Source organism: Lissotriton vulgaris, chromosome 2_1 (genome assembly GCF_964263255.1).
Source record: "Lissotriton vulgaris chromosome 2_1, aLisVul1.2, whole genome shotgun sequence".
In the NCBI taxonomy this organism is placed as follows: domain Eukaryota; kingdom Metazoa; phylum Chordata; class Amphibia; order Caudata; family Salamandridae; genus Lissotriton; species Lissotriton vulgaris.
Genome location: NC_141687.1, coordinates 1,676,137,927 through 1,676,154,288, shown reverse-complemented (window position 1 = coordinate 1,676,154,288; position 16,362 = coordinate 1,676,137,927). Strand labels below are relative to the sequence as shown.

Below are 16,362 nucleotides of genomic sequence, written 5' to 3'. Positions count from 1 at the left end.
AAAAGCTGGTAGGATGCGTTCCTGACTTGAACCCCCCTTGTTCACAAAGTTTTTGTGATTCACTGGCGTCCTTCTTTTTCACCAAAGTGAATGATATTTTCTCAGCATTCAACTCTGGTGATAATCAAAGTATTGCAAATATAACTACTCCACTCACAAGCAATCACTTTTCTCACTTTGCAGAAATCACAGAAAACCAAATCCAGGACATTATCAAAACTATTAAGTCTGGATCTGCATTGGATCCCTGTCCTTTGAACACCCTCCGCTCATTAATGGATACCGTGATTCCTGTTATAACCCAAATATGCAACCTAATGTTCCGTACAGGCATTTTCCCTAACCCCTTAAAAAAGACCTTACTAAAGCCTCTTTTGAAAAAATCCGGCCTAGATAAAACTGAATTGAAAAATTACAGGCCCATAGCCAACCTCCCGTTTCTTGCCAAAATAGCTGAGAAAGCCATGAATACCCAACTTGCGGAATTCATCGAGCAACACCATCTGCTCGATGAAACACAATTTGGATTCCGCAAGTTTCATGGAACTGAAACAGCGCTCATCAAAGCGGCGGACGACATCCGACTAATCAGAGACCAAGGTGGTGCTGCACTATTGGTGCTTCTAGATTTATCGGCCGCCTTCGACGCGGTTGACCACAAGATCTTAGTCGACCGTGTCGAAAAGATGGGCGTGCAAGGCCTGGCAAAAAAACTACTGGCATCTTTTCTGACGGATAGATCCCAGGCAGTCATCCTGGGACAATTCGAGTCTGCAGAGTTGTCGCTACCATGTAGGGTACCTCAAGGTTCATCCCTTAGTCCGACACTTTTCAACATCTATGTGTCGGACCTCGCTAAAACCATCAAAGCGCATGGGATGAACCTTACCTCATATGCGGATGACACCCAGCGGATTCTGGCTGTCAGAAACGATGGGGACACAGTGGCGGAGAGTTTTAAAAGAGGTATGCTGGCCATTGGACAATGGATGTCAGCAAACTGTTTAAAACTGAACTCCGATAAAACTGAGGTGGTAACCTTTGGCCATCTCAGTCCTAACTGGTCCCCAATATGGTGGCCATCATCCTTTGGAGCCTTGCCCAAACCAGCCACGAAGGTGAGAAATTTGGGCGTCATCTTCGATGACAAATTAAACTTTATGGCTCATGCCAACCAGACGGCCACCACAGCGTTTTACAAACTACGCTTGGTCAGGAAGATCCTTCCTTATCTTCCCAAAAATGTAGGCAAGACATTGGTCAGCGCCCTTGTCCTGTCGGCATTAGACTACTGCAATGGCCTATTTGCCAATGCCCAAGTTAGGGTCCTCAAGAAAATGCAGACAGTCCAAAATGCAGCAGCCAGACTTCTCTCAGATATTCCCAAATTTAAGCCTATAACTGAGACCTTGAGAAGTTTTCATTGGCTCCCTATTAGGAACAGAATTAAATTCAAAACACTGTGCATTGTTTACAAATCGCTACATCACCAAGCACCTCAATTCCTGAGAGACCATCTTGTTCCATACATTCCTTCTCGGACACTCCGCTCAGCAAAACTGAACGATTTGGTAGTACCACGGACTAAGTTGGTCAACTGGGGAGACAGACGGTTCCTGGTTGTCGCCCCAAAACTATGGAACACACTCCCGCAATCCATAAGATCCAGCCCAAATCTCATGTCCTTCAGAAAGAAACTGAAAACATGGTTATTCAACCTCTAAAAAATTAATAAGACCGCACAGGAGAGCATACCAAAGTACAGCGCCGAGACGCCTGCGGGAATTGTTCGCGCTTAAGAAATGTTAAAAATAAATAAATAAATTTACTTCTTTTGAGGAGCCTTTCGTAATTTAAATTGCAGTGAATCTTTAAAATTGCGATGTTTCAGGCCCAGTCCGGCTATGACCTACTTTCCCTGCTTCACAATGCGTTAGCTTTAGCCTCCCGCCACAAGCCAGCGTTAAAGTAACCCCCTGCGGCACGATCTCTCGACCTTCGGGCTCACAGTCAGCCTAGTTCACAGAGGCGCGCCCACTGCATTCAAAACCACACCTGCGCAGAGCACACACTTTACTGCAGCAGTTACCAAACACTGAGCTGTCCAAGCTGCCACCAAAAGGCCCCCCCTCGCGGTACCTGTGTTGCACGTGTGCTTGCTGCAAATATCCAAAAAAATCTGTATTGATGATCCCGGCTCTGGAACAGCAGTCCCGATCTCGAGCGGTCCTCCTGATCTTGCTGCACGACCCGCACGCCTCCCAGAGCTGCAGTCCCGATCTCAAGCAGTCCTCCTGATCCCTCCGCATGCCGCGCACACCTCTCGCCCGAATCTGTAAAGGGGAAAGAACGAATAAAACAATACTGCGTCGCCGACGGTCTCTCGCTTCCTCCAACTGTCCGCTTTTACAAGGATCTGTGAAAATAAAAAGAAAGATAATTACAGCCTCCTAGAGGCTGAGGGGCAGACTGAGGAGCATGGGGTCAAAGAGGCCGACTCCAGCGCTCCCTGGCCTTTTAAACCCCTACTGGTCAGGCCGGTTCTGACCTGTGTTCCCCCGTGACACAGAAGCGATTCAATCGCTTCCGGGTCACTGGGGAGCCCTGCGGCCATTCCAGGAGGAGGCGCGTCCCCCGTGTCATGATGACGCGGCAGGGGCGTGTCCCACACAGAGAGCTGGTGGAGGGGAGGGGCGGTGCCCCGCCATACTTGCAGCGGGGCCGATACCGGCCCGCTTTTCTCGGTGGTGCTAGAAGCCGATTAGTGTTTTGGTGATATAACTATTAACTGTATGGCGACCTGCTCTCTGCAGTCTGAGAACTAAGACTGCAGGATGATTGTTTGACGACTGTTTGCCTGCTCCCCTAGCCGCTGTACCACCGCCTCTCCACTGCTTCGCCACTCCGCTAAACCGAGACCTGCACTGCTCACTGAACTGTAGCCAGAACCAGAAACTAGCAAGTAGAGAAGCTCAAACTAAAAAAATAAAGGCTATTTGAGTGTTGTATAGACTTCAAGTCGGCTTTCAATCGAGTGCCCAGGGCTGACTATGGAGAACATTGGAAGATTGGGATCTGCTAAAAGATCTTCCATGGGTCAATACTGAACTTTTCATACTACCTGGGGTAAAGTCAAGATAGGAGACAGCAGCCAAGTAACAAGCAAAATTTCCATAAAGAGCAGCCTGAGTGCTTCCGGTGCTGCAAGCCCTGATGAAGAGCATGTGCGGGCCAAGGTAAGGTAATTTTTTTAATCCATTTCCCCATCCGATCCTCCCGGCCGTAACACCCCGTTCCGAATCAGCTGCCACTAAAAAAATATAAGGACATATAAAGGTTAGAGTTAAATCTGAATAAAACCAAATTAGTTTGAATGGTTGACTTTGAATTTAAGACTTACTCCTGATTTCTAGAGGAGAAAAAGGTGAAGGAAGTTTGCTTATATAAATACCTGAGATTCATTGTGGACCAGCAATTTACCTGCATATTCCATTTAGCAGTTATCCAGGCACATTTACCAATTTATGGGTTAAAATATTAAAGCAGATTCTGAGTTACCTGTCATTTACCCATCTGCTCAAGGTTATGTCATCTCAGGCCAATGCTGTCTTCTGGTACATAAATGATTTGGGACCGGGAAATAGCCACACTGAACAAGAGCCAAACGAAAGTCTACAAATCAGTATTCAATATCTAAAAGACAGCTTCACCAGCCCAAGTTCGCCTAGAGTTTGGCTTAAAAAATCAAGCATGTCAGTGCAAAAGCACATTTATCAAATTGTACAAGAGATTGTGAGCTTCTGAAATAGTGATCCATTAATCATCTATCCTGGCTGAACATTGAGGAACAGCAACGTAGCAACGCAAAAGGCACTCGGGGAAGTACTTTAAACCTGGCAATTAAGGATTTAGATATCCAAGAAGCATGTTTCGCGAATGTGGGAAAAGCGCCATTTAATCACGACCTAAATGCCTCAACTCAGATCTCATCTACTCTAATAGATAAGAATGTACTAGCACAAAGGAGACAAGCCAAGACTGTGATAAATTCCTTTTCAAACTTGCGCTCACAGAGGTATCTGTCAGAGCATTTTTCAATAGTATTAAAGCACCAGTTCACATTCATTCGTTTCAGCAACATGAAGTCAAAAAGTCTCACACCCCCCTGGAAAAGCCAGTCGTAGAATCCAACTTGCAGACTTTGTGGATACAAGCGAGAGACATTAGCCCACATAGTCTGCATTTGTCCAGTACCGCTGCTGCAAAGGAAAATCTTTTGAAAGCAATTTTCAGAAATATGGAAATACGTTTGAGTTGGCAAGCGGTAATTGCCTGGCTAAATGGAACATCTGTAACATTTGCTTGCAGGGGGTAACGTTTTTAATGCCACTATTCAAAAAAATTACTATAAAGAATGAGTAAGGATAGAGTCAGAACTGCAACTCTTAGGGGCCGATTACGATCTTGTTCGAATCGGCCCCTGACTGCATCCATCAGGATCGAGTCCGACTCGTAAGTGCAATTTTCAGATGACTCGTACTGCTGTAAGAGCGAACAAGTACGATGCCCAAATAGCCATGTCCTCCGAGTGACTTGTACCTGTCAGCGAGGCCTTCCAGGCGTCTCCGACATGGCCAACACGCACAGTGCAATGTAGCTGATTTCCGAGCGACCAAGTACGATGCGCCTGTCAAGCAGGAGGATCAAGTGTGGTGACGGTCTAGCGTTCCGCATACCGGAAACGGAAGGGTGGGACAGGAAGCGGAAGGCGGCCATTTTAGGTTGTTGGCACCGACCGTGTAGGGGAGTAGAAGTGGTTCCCTGCGCTCCGATAATAAAATAAACTTACACATAACTAGGCTTCAGTGTGGTGAATTGGGGACTTCCACAATGGTGACGAGAGATGGGATATGAACTCCGCCCCCACCCACCGGCGAAATAAAATAATAAATCAAACGGAGCCTACAAATAAACCGGAGCGTGGCAGTGGACACGAGGCAGTCCCCACCTAAGGCGAAATCGCGCACAAGCTGGGCAGGACAACCACGCAACTGCAGAGGTACGCCCAACCAGAAGCACAACTACGGGGGAAACGTTGCAGTCAAGGGGCCATAGCAGGACAGCAGGAAAGGGGCACTAATGCACCAGGGAGCCCGGCTCAAGGCACAGCATACTGACCTCTGAGCAGAGGCCCACTCAGCATGCTGCAGCGCGGCATAAACGCGGGGAAGAGTCAAGCACCGCAGACACAGAGCAAAGGGGCAGTCAGCAAGAAATCCCAATCATTGAGGGAGCGGCAAACAGCAGAGCAACCGACAGTGAGCATAGTGATGAAGACGCAGACGCGCAACCACCACCAGGGAGCCCACCAGGCAAGCGCATACCTGATCAAGCAGGCCCCAAAGGCAGCAACAAGATGGCTACCCAGTCCTCTTCCCTCACTCAAATGGTACCATTTCTTTCCAAAAGTGGGGAGCCAGAAATGCAGTAGGAAGACTGGAAACGGTATTTCCTCAAATACTTGGAAGCCTTGGAGGAAGAGGGTGAAGCGCCATTCTCGAGCCTGAGGAGAAAGAAGATTCTACTACACAATTTGGGTCCAGAGGGGATTAGAGTGTGCAATACCATAGTCATGGGCACGAGAGATGCAGCAGACACGGATGTGTTCAGTCACGCCATTGCTGACCTCGATGCACACTACAGGCCGGTGGTATGCGTAGCGATCGATAGACACAACTTCTTCCAGAGGAAGCAGAAGAGTGGAGAGTCGGTGGACGAATACGTGGTGGCACTACAGAAACTAGCTTTGACGTGTAATTTTGGCACGCTACATGATGACTTAATAAGAGATCAGATCATTATGCACACGTCCAGCACTCATATCCAGGAGAAACTGTGGGTCAATGGAGATGCCCCCCTAAAAGAAGTCTGGGCCTTAGTGAAAAAGGCGGAGATGTCGAAGCGATGTGCGCAAGCTGCCAGAAAGGAGGCAGGAGGAACACAAACCGTCTGCAAAATCATGACGCGGGTAAAAAGCGAAAGAGCGAAGCCGAGAGACCAACAAAGGAGCAAAGACGTTAAACGGACCTCCCACACCAGCCACACGGACCAGAGGACAGGTAGAGGCGGACGCCCGAGCTGTTACAGGTGTGGAAGCATGTTGCACTTAGGCAACGACAAGGCGTGCCAGGCATTCAGGGCGAAGTGCTCATTCTGCAGCGTGTTCGGGCACTATGAAAAAAGTGTGCCGCCGAAAACCCAAGGGAGCCATGGTCAGATACGTGGACCAAGAACAACGAGAAGAAGCGGGGAGCTACGAGGAAGAAGAGGACTTAGAGGAGATCCTCTACATCGATGTACAAGTATTGGAGGTGGAAGGCGCAGAGACAGACAAACCCAAGCTGAACATGCACATAGGAGGTTTGCCCATGGAGATGATCGCAGACAGTGGTGCGCCCATTACCATAATTCAGAGAAAGGTATGGGAAGAGAAGTTTGGGTCACAAAGAGAAGACGAATTGCGCCCGATGGACTTGAGACCGGTAACGTACACGGGGCAAAGGATTCCAATGTTAGGGTACTGCCCCTTACTGTTTGAATTCCGAGGTCGCCAAGCAAATTGCAAATTGTACATTGCCGAAAAGGGGCCGTCAGTGCTCAGCTGGAAGGACCAAGGGGCGCTGGGAATACTGTTGAACCCAGGTGGAGTGGAGAAAATCTTGATCATGGACACAGAGGGAAAGGACAACGGTGAAACCTGGCACAAGGCATACCCCAAAGTGTTTAGTGAACAAATTGGAGAACTGACCAAGTACAAACACGTCATCAAACTGAAGGAGAGAGCAAAACCAGTCGCCCACAAAGTAAGGAATATCCCCTTCCCGTGTAGAGAAGCGGTGCAAGCAGAACTCGATAGACTGGAAGGAGAAGGAGTGATAAGGGCAATCAAGAGTGCGAAGTGGCTTTCGCCCTTGGTGGTAGCACAGAAGCCTAATGGGAGGGTGAGGCTGTGTATCGATCTCAGGGAACTCAACAAAAACATCCTGGTCGACAGTTTCCCCTACCCCGCATCAGTGAGATGCTGGCAAAAACTAAAGGCATACAGTGGTTCTCCACGATAGATTTGTCATCTGCCTACGACCAAATTAAGTTACAACCATCGTGCAGTCACCTCACGTCGTTCATCACACCCTTTGGCTGTTACGAGTTCGTAAGGATGCCGTTTGGCCTGGCCTCAGCAGCCGCGGTATTCCAGAAGCTTATGCACAGGCTCTTCCGGCAGGTGATGGGAGTCCAGTTCTTCCAGGACGACATTTTGGTCATGGGAGAGACCAAACAAGAGCACAATAAGAAGCTGCACACTGTACTATGAACATTGCAGGAAAATGGATTGACAGCAGACGGGTCAAAATGCAGATTTGAGGTGCAGTCCATCACGTATCTTGGACATGAAGTGAGTGGAAAAGGTATAGAGCCAAAAAGAATCAACATGCAAGCCATCTCAGATGCGCCCACCCCAAGTAAGAAGGAAGACGTCAGATCATTCCTGGGAATGGCTGAATTTTACAGCAAATTTATTCCCCACTTTGCCACAAAGACACATTACATGCGCCTACTCTTGAAGGAAAAGAATGGCTTTCAGTGGAACCAGGAAGAACAAGAGGAGTTCGACACTTTGAAAGGAGAGATGAGTGAGGCCATACCTCTGAAGAGGTTCGACCCGGACGCGGAGTCCATTCTGACGACTGATGCGAGTAACCGTGGTCTGGGAGCAGTGTTAATGCAGCGGTCGGAGAAGGGGGAAATGTCGACGGTTAGCTTTGCTTCAAGGTCCTTAGCGCCCAACGAAGAAAAGTTTAGCGTCATAGAAAAAGAGATGCTAGCAGTAGTATGGGCCATGGAGAGGCTCAGGCAGTATCTATGGGGTGCAAAATTCTTGGTGAAGACAGATCACAAACCTCTTGTCAAGGTGTTGACATCCAGTGGGCATGCGCATGCCACCCCAAGGATTGCCAAAATGACACTTCGCCTACTGGACTTCATGTATGAGGTCGAACACATACCAGGACCGCAGAACAAAGTAGCTGATTTTTTGAGTCGAGCAGCATTCATGGAGGAAGCAGACAAGCAAGAGCGCCCAAGGTGGGAAGGATATGTGGTAGCCACCATTCAGGACATGGAAAGGGTGACCAGCGCACAAGAATGGGAAGAAGCATACAAAGCAGATGAGGACATGGAAGCGATTAAGGCATATGTGGTCCACGGGTGGCCAGAAAAAAGACACCCCAAGGATGTACTAAGACGGTACTGGGAGGTGAGAGATGAACTGTCACTAGCAGAGAATCTCATATTCCTCCTGAGAGGCGACAAAGTGGTTCCACCGCAAGGCATAATCGAACACTTGATGGTACTACTACACGAAGGGCACCAGGTAATCACTAAAACCAAGGCTCTGGCCAGGCAAGCGTACTGGTGGCCGGCCATTGATGCCCAAGTAGAACGACATGTGAGATCATGTGAGTCGTGTGCCAAGGCGGACAAATCCCAGAGCATGTTGAGACCACCTTTAGGAAAATTCCCAGTACCCGAGGGACCATGGGAAATGGTGTCTATTGACATAATGGGACCCATCCTCAACAAGGAAGGAGTACAAAAGTATGCCCTCGTCCTCATTGACAAGTATTCCAAATGGTAAGAGGTGGAAGTAAGAGAGAATGTGGATATCGACGCAGTGGCGAACTTCTTGCGCACCATATTCGTCGGGGAAGGAATTCCAAAAATCATCATGTGCGACAATGGACCGCAGTTCGTTTCAGCTAAATGGGAGGCGTTTACATCCAGGAATGGCATAGAAGTCAAACACACCCCCATTTACCACCCGTCGGGAAACGGACAAGGTGAACGCTTCAACCGGGTGATAATGGGTACCATTCAAGCGGCCATCAATGATGGACTGGACTGGGAGAGAGAATTACTGAAGATATATGGGCCTACCGAATTACCCTGGGCAGCACAGGGTACAGTCCCTTCAAGGTACTGAGGGGAAGAGATGCCTTCACAAAGGACAACATTGCATGGAGGAAAATGGTGGTGGAAAGTAAATGGTCACCGGCGGTGGTCAGGAAGAACCTGGAGAAAGCACAGGAGGTGTACACCGAACACTTTAATAAAAGACACAGTGTACAAGGACTGGAGCTGAAGAAGGGCGACTGGGTAAGGGTGAAGTTAGCTATCCTAAAAAGGAAAGGGGAGAGCAAGTTCTCACCACCTCTACGAGTAATAGAACCTTATGCCCGGTCGGCCCTACTCAGTGATGGAAAGGTGTGGTCGCAGGACAGAATGGCGAGATCCTGATGTGGGGAGAAGAGATGGAGGGAAGTACAGAGTATGTGGAAGATGGAGAAGAAGGAAGTAGCGGAACGTACCGGGAGAAAGTAGAAGAAGGTACGCAGCAAGTGGGAGAGAGGAATGAAGAAGGAAATGAAGGAGACAGAGTGGAAGAAAGAGTGAGAGGCTGGAGCAAGGAAGGATCGAACAAAGACATGGTGGGAAGTGACACAGAAAGCACACGAGAGAGGAGTGACCGAATGGAACAGAGCGGCGAAGGAGGAGATGGAGTGACAAAGACGAGAGTGGGGAGAATAGTAAAGGTTCCGGTGAGGTTCAAGGACTTTGATATGAACTGCAAGTAAGGACTAGAATTTATGTTTCTGTCATTGCATAAAGGGGGTAGATATGTGGTGACGGTCTAGCGTTCCGCATACCGGAAACGGAAGGGTGGGACAGGAAGCGGAAGGCGGCCATTTTAGGTTGTTGGCGCCGACCGTGTAGGGGAGTAAAAGTGGTTCCCGGCGCTCCGATAATAAAAGAAACTTACACATAACTAGGCTTCAGTGTGGTGAATTGGGGACTTCCACATCAAGTCGGAGCCCCTGACTCGAGACAGTGGGAAGCAGACTTTGGGGGGCCATAGCACCCCCCCTTCATCTGTAGCTCTACGACTTGGTCACTGGAAAGATGCATGCATAGGGCGGCCTTCATTGAGGAGTCCCCGCGACAGGTGACGCCCTTTACCGCAACCTACCTTTATTCTCTATGGGAGCCTACGTACGCTATGTACAACAGGCTCCCATTGACTTCAATAGGACTCCGAGCGACCCGTGTCTGTCAGCGCTCAATTGCATCATACTCAGTCGCTCTGAGCCTTGGAGCGTAAGGCACTCGGAAAGCTCTATGGGACCGAGTCGGCCATAGGGCTTTGGAGCGAGATTGCAATCGACCCCAAATTTGCAAAATGCACTTGCACGTTAGGCAATAAAACGACTATGGACCATGGACATCTTGGCTGTCAATCAGGCTAAAATAAATCTTACCTCTGAAATACATTTTATTACGTTTTAGTATATTAATTGTGGGCCACTTTCACAAACCTAGAATGTACTGTTCAATGTTAAAAGTAAGAACGGTTCTTGCAAGCAATTTGTAACAAGTTTTTAGATTTCTGGATGTCCTTGTTTGGGTTTTAAATAACCCTGGGCGTAGTACTTCGCTACGCCCACAGAGTGGACGTAGTGTTGAAGTAGGCGTAGCAGGCAACATTACGCACACTCCGTGGGCGTAGCGAAGTTGCCCGCCACCCGCCTCCCTCCCTAAATACTTAAATAATGTTTTTAAAAGGAATAAACACCACTTACCTTGTCGGCTGCGTCTCCGGGGCTCCCTCTGGTAACCGCGCCACCATCTTGGATACTAATGCGCATGCGCGGCCACCCGCGCATTTCTCATGAGAAATGCGCATGCGTGGGCGGCCGTGCATGCGCATTAGTATCCAAGATGGCGGTGCGGTTACCAGAGGGAGCCACAAAGACGCAGCCGACAAGGTAAGTTGTGTTTATTCCTTTACAAAACATTATTTAAGTATTTAGGGAGGGCGGTAGGGAGGGCGGGAGGGAGGCGGGTAGTATTTAGCGAGGGCAGGAGGGAGGCGGGTGGCGCGTAGTGGGGCTATGCGAAGTGCGTGGGTGGACGTAGTTTCTGTCCCACTTTGCGTAGCTTCGCGTACCCCCACTACGCCTACCACACCCAGGCTTAGTTTTAAAGCATGCATCGGTTTTGAGAACTGTTTGTGAACAGTTTTTGCACTTTTTGAAGGTTTTTGATTGAGTTTTTATAGTATGCAATGGTTTTAATTAAGTATGCAAATAAAATGTATTTGATTTGATTCGAGACACAGTTGCAGGTGCAGAGGCAAATAAGCTCTCAGGTGTGCACTGTCAATGCGCCCCCTGATTGCATCACTCTGGAGGAAGGAAGGGAATCCTATGGACCCCTCAAACACACCCTTGCTGGCTGGTACAGTAATTCACTGCACCTGCCTGCAAGGGGATCTCTAATCCCCTTTAAAAGTGCAGGCGGGTTCCTGTCAGCACTGTGAATACAAGGAGCGGCTTCAAAGCAGCCACTCCGTTTTTTACATGAATGCGCTGCCCCTGGGTGCAGCACAAGTTTGCGGCTGCCCCAGGCGCAGAGCATTCCATGCAATAGGGTGCTCTTTCCTTGTTTGCACCTGGTACACCTGTCTTAAGGTGCACCAGGCGCAAACAGGGAAAGTACGCACTTGAATGAATGTGGATATCATGCTCTATTTTGTTAAATGTAGTGTGTTGACAAAGTTTAATTGGCTCAATGTTTTATTGTTTTCATTAAAATAATGTGATAACAAAATTAAAAGTGAGAATGACAGCGGGTGATAGTGAGTGAGTATGAGAGTCAAAGTGAATAGGAATAGGTGAGAATGAGTGTGTCTAAGTTTCAGTGTGAGTGAAAAGTTTGAGTCAGAATAAGAGTGAGAGTGAGTGCAAATAAATAAGTCAATGTAAGAGTGTGAGTGAGTGAAACGAAATGTGTGCAAGTGAGCTAGAATGAATGAGCGAGAGTAGGTGAATAAGTGTGAGTAAGTGAATGTAAGTGAGCATGAGTGAGAATGTGTTATGCTTGAGAGTCTAGTGTTGGATCTGGAACACTTCTTGGCTTATAGAGGCACCTATGACAAACTGGTTTACTAGAGGCAGTACCTGCATATGGGACAGTGGCGTCACTAGGGAGGTGCGGGGGGTGCGGACCTCATGGGGTGAAACTGTGACAGGCCTGCCAAGTATCACCACTGACCGGGCACTCTGCTTGCATTTATGTCTTATAATACGGGGGCCACTTTGTGTGAGTCACAACCCATTTTCTGATGCCCCAGAGTGAGAGGCCTGGCCTGGGTCATCGGTTCCCTGGATGCGAGCCCCATCCTGTGATACAAGGTTCCATAGCTGTGTCCCGAGGGTCCGCTTGTGTTGTAGGCGCGTGCGCTTGATGGGAGCTATCTGTAGGTAGAAGAACTAAAATATTCTTATGTTTTGCAGAAAATATAAGTGTTTATTTTGCGGCATGATGTCTCTTCCTCTCTCTGCCTTCTAGTTCTCAGCAAACTGGCACCCTCTGCCCATGGTCTGCCTTTCCTCACCTTGGTGACAGTTTCCTGTATCCTGGGATAGCCACAAGGAAATCGGTGTTCTGTGTAAGAGCATGTTGTGAGATTCCCTACCTAGCCTTGCAGTGATAGCTCATTGCTGAAACACCCGTAATTGCAAAAAAGGCTTTTGTGGAGAAATGACGTAATATGACAGCACCATCCTGTACGGAAAAGGATCTTGGATGAGAGGCCTAACCATTGTGGAAGGGCAACAGTGCCCGGGCCGATTCTTCCAAGGTGTTCCGGGTTAGAGATTAAGGTTGATTTGTGAGAGCCCCCCCAGTTCGACTCACACCTAGCGCAGCGCTGACAGCGCCTCTGACACCCAGCTGTCTGTGTGTGCCCGTGCGGACCGGGCTGCAGCTTCACATGCCAGGCTCAGACTAACAAGATTGCGCTGGTGCTCTGAGTCATAGCGCCGTCCGCAGCTTTCTGCTACAATATACCAATCTTGAAATCTTCCACACTGCGCAGCTCTGCCTGGAGAGACCCGGGCACCGGGCCTGCCTCCCAGCAGAGTCGTCGTTGCCGCGTTAAAGTAACCACTGCTAGGCAGCTGACAGACTCTGTGGCGCCGTGGGAGGTGTGTCGGATAGGACCTCATAACAGGAAATGAGGTCGGAGAAGCCACGCGGGTCCGGGTCTGGGGTCGGATTCGAGTCTGAGCTGTGTTGTCGGTTTGACCGGCAGCACAGCGTTTGCCTCAACCTGCACACAGGACTATGTGGAGTGAATTTGACAAACATGTAAGTACTTTCTTTAGTCAGGCAGGCAGCCTGATACTGTGATGTTTTTGTTACCGCTCTGTGTGCAGTGCATTACCTCTTGGTGATTTCCTTTGTTTCATAGGAAAGGGTTTTGTTCCAGAGTCTGGGTGAAGTTACTTTTCAAAATGTGTCTGCCTCTTGGTATCATTTTGATTACAAATGTGTAGCACAGGTTGAATTTTGAATTTCACGTTGTTGCTCAGTTGTGATGCTTTGAACTTGTTGGGCTGCACTCGCGTCATTCCTCACAGAGGTCCCTCTCAGTCCTCTCATCATGGTCTCGCCAGATAATAGATTTTGCTGGCAGAAACTGGCATGGGGAACGGGCCCAGCAATTAACACAAAGGCAGCACCAATCCTGGTGACTGGAGGCCTCGTGGGACTCCGGGTGGTGCGGGCCTGCGCAGAGGCGGACCTTTGCTGGGAACAGAGAGAAGTGTCACCGCCGAGTAGGCCACGATATGAAAGCTATTAATATTTATGCAGAAACGTCCCTTCCATCAACCGTTTATTGAAAGGTGCTCAGCGCGGGAGCCCGCCTTCTGATTTATGAGAGCAATAAAGCTTCAAACTCTCTTACACTGGCGGACTCGGAGGAGGTCCATGGGGTAAGTCGTGAGGGGGTGACACCATGAGTTACCGCACTGGGTGACACCAACCCTAGTGACGCCACTGATATGGGATACCTGTGGCAAACCGATGGTGCTGACACTCTGTAGGAAATGCTGGCATTGGGCACTTGTGGCAAAATGCTGAATCTGGTAATTGGATAAAATTTTGGGCATAAGGGAGGACTACCATGACATATGTCAGGGGCATTCATGACAAAATGTTGTCCCTGTAATGCTAGAAGTAATCTTTGATATAAAAGTCACCCACAGTGTATGCATGGCAATAATTGTGAAATAATGGCAGTGGTATATTGAATGTAATATTTGAGCCAAAAGGACACCAATGGAACAATTCTGACTCTGTCAGTAAAGTTAATTTTTGAGATATGGAGGCATTGAAAAACAAAAGGAAATCAATTGATTGGGACCGTCAGATTTAAATGGTTGGGCACATCATAAAATGATATAAATATTTATTCCGTGCCTTTTCAGAGCCTATGGCAATTTGAGCAAAATTATGTGAAATTTTCTAAATAAAATACTCTATTGGAGCAAATTTTTTAAAACATTTTCTCAAAGGGGAGAACCGCCCACTCCCCCAGCTCCCTGATACCCTGTGGCAGAGGTCAGACTCACTTACTTTGCTCACCCACTACAACTTCTGTAAATGGTCCCATATTATGTTGGCACCTTACCGTGGATGATATCTAACAGTGCCATTTATCTGCTTGAAGTTGTTTTTATTAATGAGGCATTCATTATCGAACATTAGCAATGTTAATTATTGTGATGTCATCAGGATAAAGGTCATGTGACTACACTTGTAAAGATTAAGGGTCAAAGATCATATGATGCAACTTCATATGATGTAATTAAGTCTAAAGCATGTGTGATGCCACACTACCCATGGTATTTTGGTGATTCAACATCTGCGTTGTGTGCCAACACACTTGGGTGCTTGTGTGTGTTTGACCCACCTGTTGGAGCTAAATACAAGTTCATTGTGTGGACACTTTATATTTGAATTTACCAATAATGTTTTCTCTGTCTCTGCAGCCTCTGCCCTGGACGATTGCTCTTTCGACGAGATATACAATCAAACAACCGACACCTGCAGCTGCAACCTGACCATGTACAATTCAAAAGGTAACAATAAAAGCTGAATGAAATTCCCACAAGCACCTGCTGCAAACACCAGAAGGGTCTTCAGTTGTATACGTTTGCCAGATCTGTAACAGCACTCACCTTTCATTGTTTTTATCTCCTCAAGATGAATTCACCCTATGTGATCATGAACGCATGAACCGCTTCTGTGGTTATGTGCAGCTCTGGCGGGAGAAACCCTAGCACAAAAGTACAAAATATCCAATAATAGCTCAAAATTGGCACAGTGCATCCCATTCTCTATCTCCATGCGATCACAGGCAGATGTGAGACCATTTTTTAATCAGATTTTTATGACTCATTCAGGATTCATATCTAGAGGTGGGCGAACCTCTAGTCGCTGCTGGCATGACCCGCAAGTGGGGGATGGTGTGTCGCACGGGGAGGGGTTCACGCAGGGAGCAAGGTTTAATTAAAAGCATTTTTTTACTTACCTTCACCGGCCTGGTCCAGGGCCGCTTCGTGTCTGCTTTTCTCTGTGCGCCTCACAGGAAGGAGACAGCCTCCCTCCCCTATCCTAAGCCAATTACAATGCTGCAATGGCAGCGTTGTGACTGGCTGGGACGCCGACCCGACCACACAGGTATCTACGGAGGGCCATTTTCTCCATGTAAGCTGCATGCAACCCACAAAAGGGGCAAGCCACTCCTCTCCTGCCCTAAAGCAGGACCACCCACCCACCCGCCCCCCAACCAAACCCTTTTGATTTCTGACAGTGTGAGAAGCAGAAACATAAAATGGTATTTACAATACCATTGTATGTCTCTGCTTCCTGAAAGTCAAGCCAGAAAACCCTGACTCAATCCAGACTGATAGAGAGCAGTGAGGACCCTTGTGGAAAAAGCTTCAGAAATAATAAATGCAACAATAGTAAAAGTGTTGGATTGTGGATAAGTAAAACTTACTGTACCCATTCCAGCCAGTACAACAGTAGCAAAACATTTGGAGTGTAAAGGGATACATTTACTATTCCCATTCCAACCACTACAACAGTAGGGAAAGCGTTAGATTGCAGAGGGGTAAAATTTACTATTCCCACTCCAAAAAGTGCAATAATAGGGAAAGTGTTGGATAGCAGAGGGGTAAAAATTTACTATTCCCGCTTCAGACAGTACAACAGTAGGAAAAGTATTGGATTGGGGAGCGGTAATATTTACTAATCCCACCCCAATGAGTGTAATAGTAGGGAAAGTGTTGGATAGTGGAGGGATCACATTTACTATTCCTGCTCCAGTCAGTACAAGAGAAAGGAAAGTGTTGGATTGCGGAGGGGTAACATTTACTATTTCCACTCCAATAG

General features: G+C 47.9%; 1 protein-coding gene across 2 annotated transcripts in view; it reads left to right on the top strand.

Moving 5' to 3' along the window:
* Positions 1 to 16,362, top strand: part of LOC147733074 (pancreatic secretory granule membrane major glycoprotein GP2-like) — a 211,246-nt gene that overhangs the window by 76,215 nt on the left and 118,669 nt on the right. For both annotated transcript variants that reach the window (XM_086957635.1, XM_086957636.1), the window contains one exon: positions 14,955 to 15,044. In XM_086957635.1, the coding sequence (XP_086813761.1) occupies positions 14,955 to 15,044 (90 nt within the window). The remainder of the gene's footprint in view (positions 1 to 14,954; positions 15,045 to 16,362) is intronic.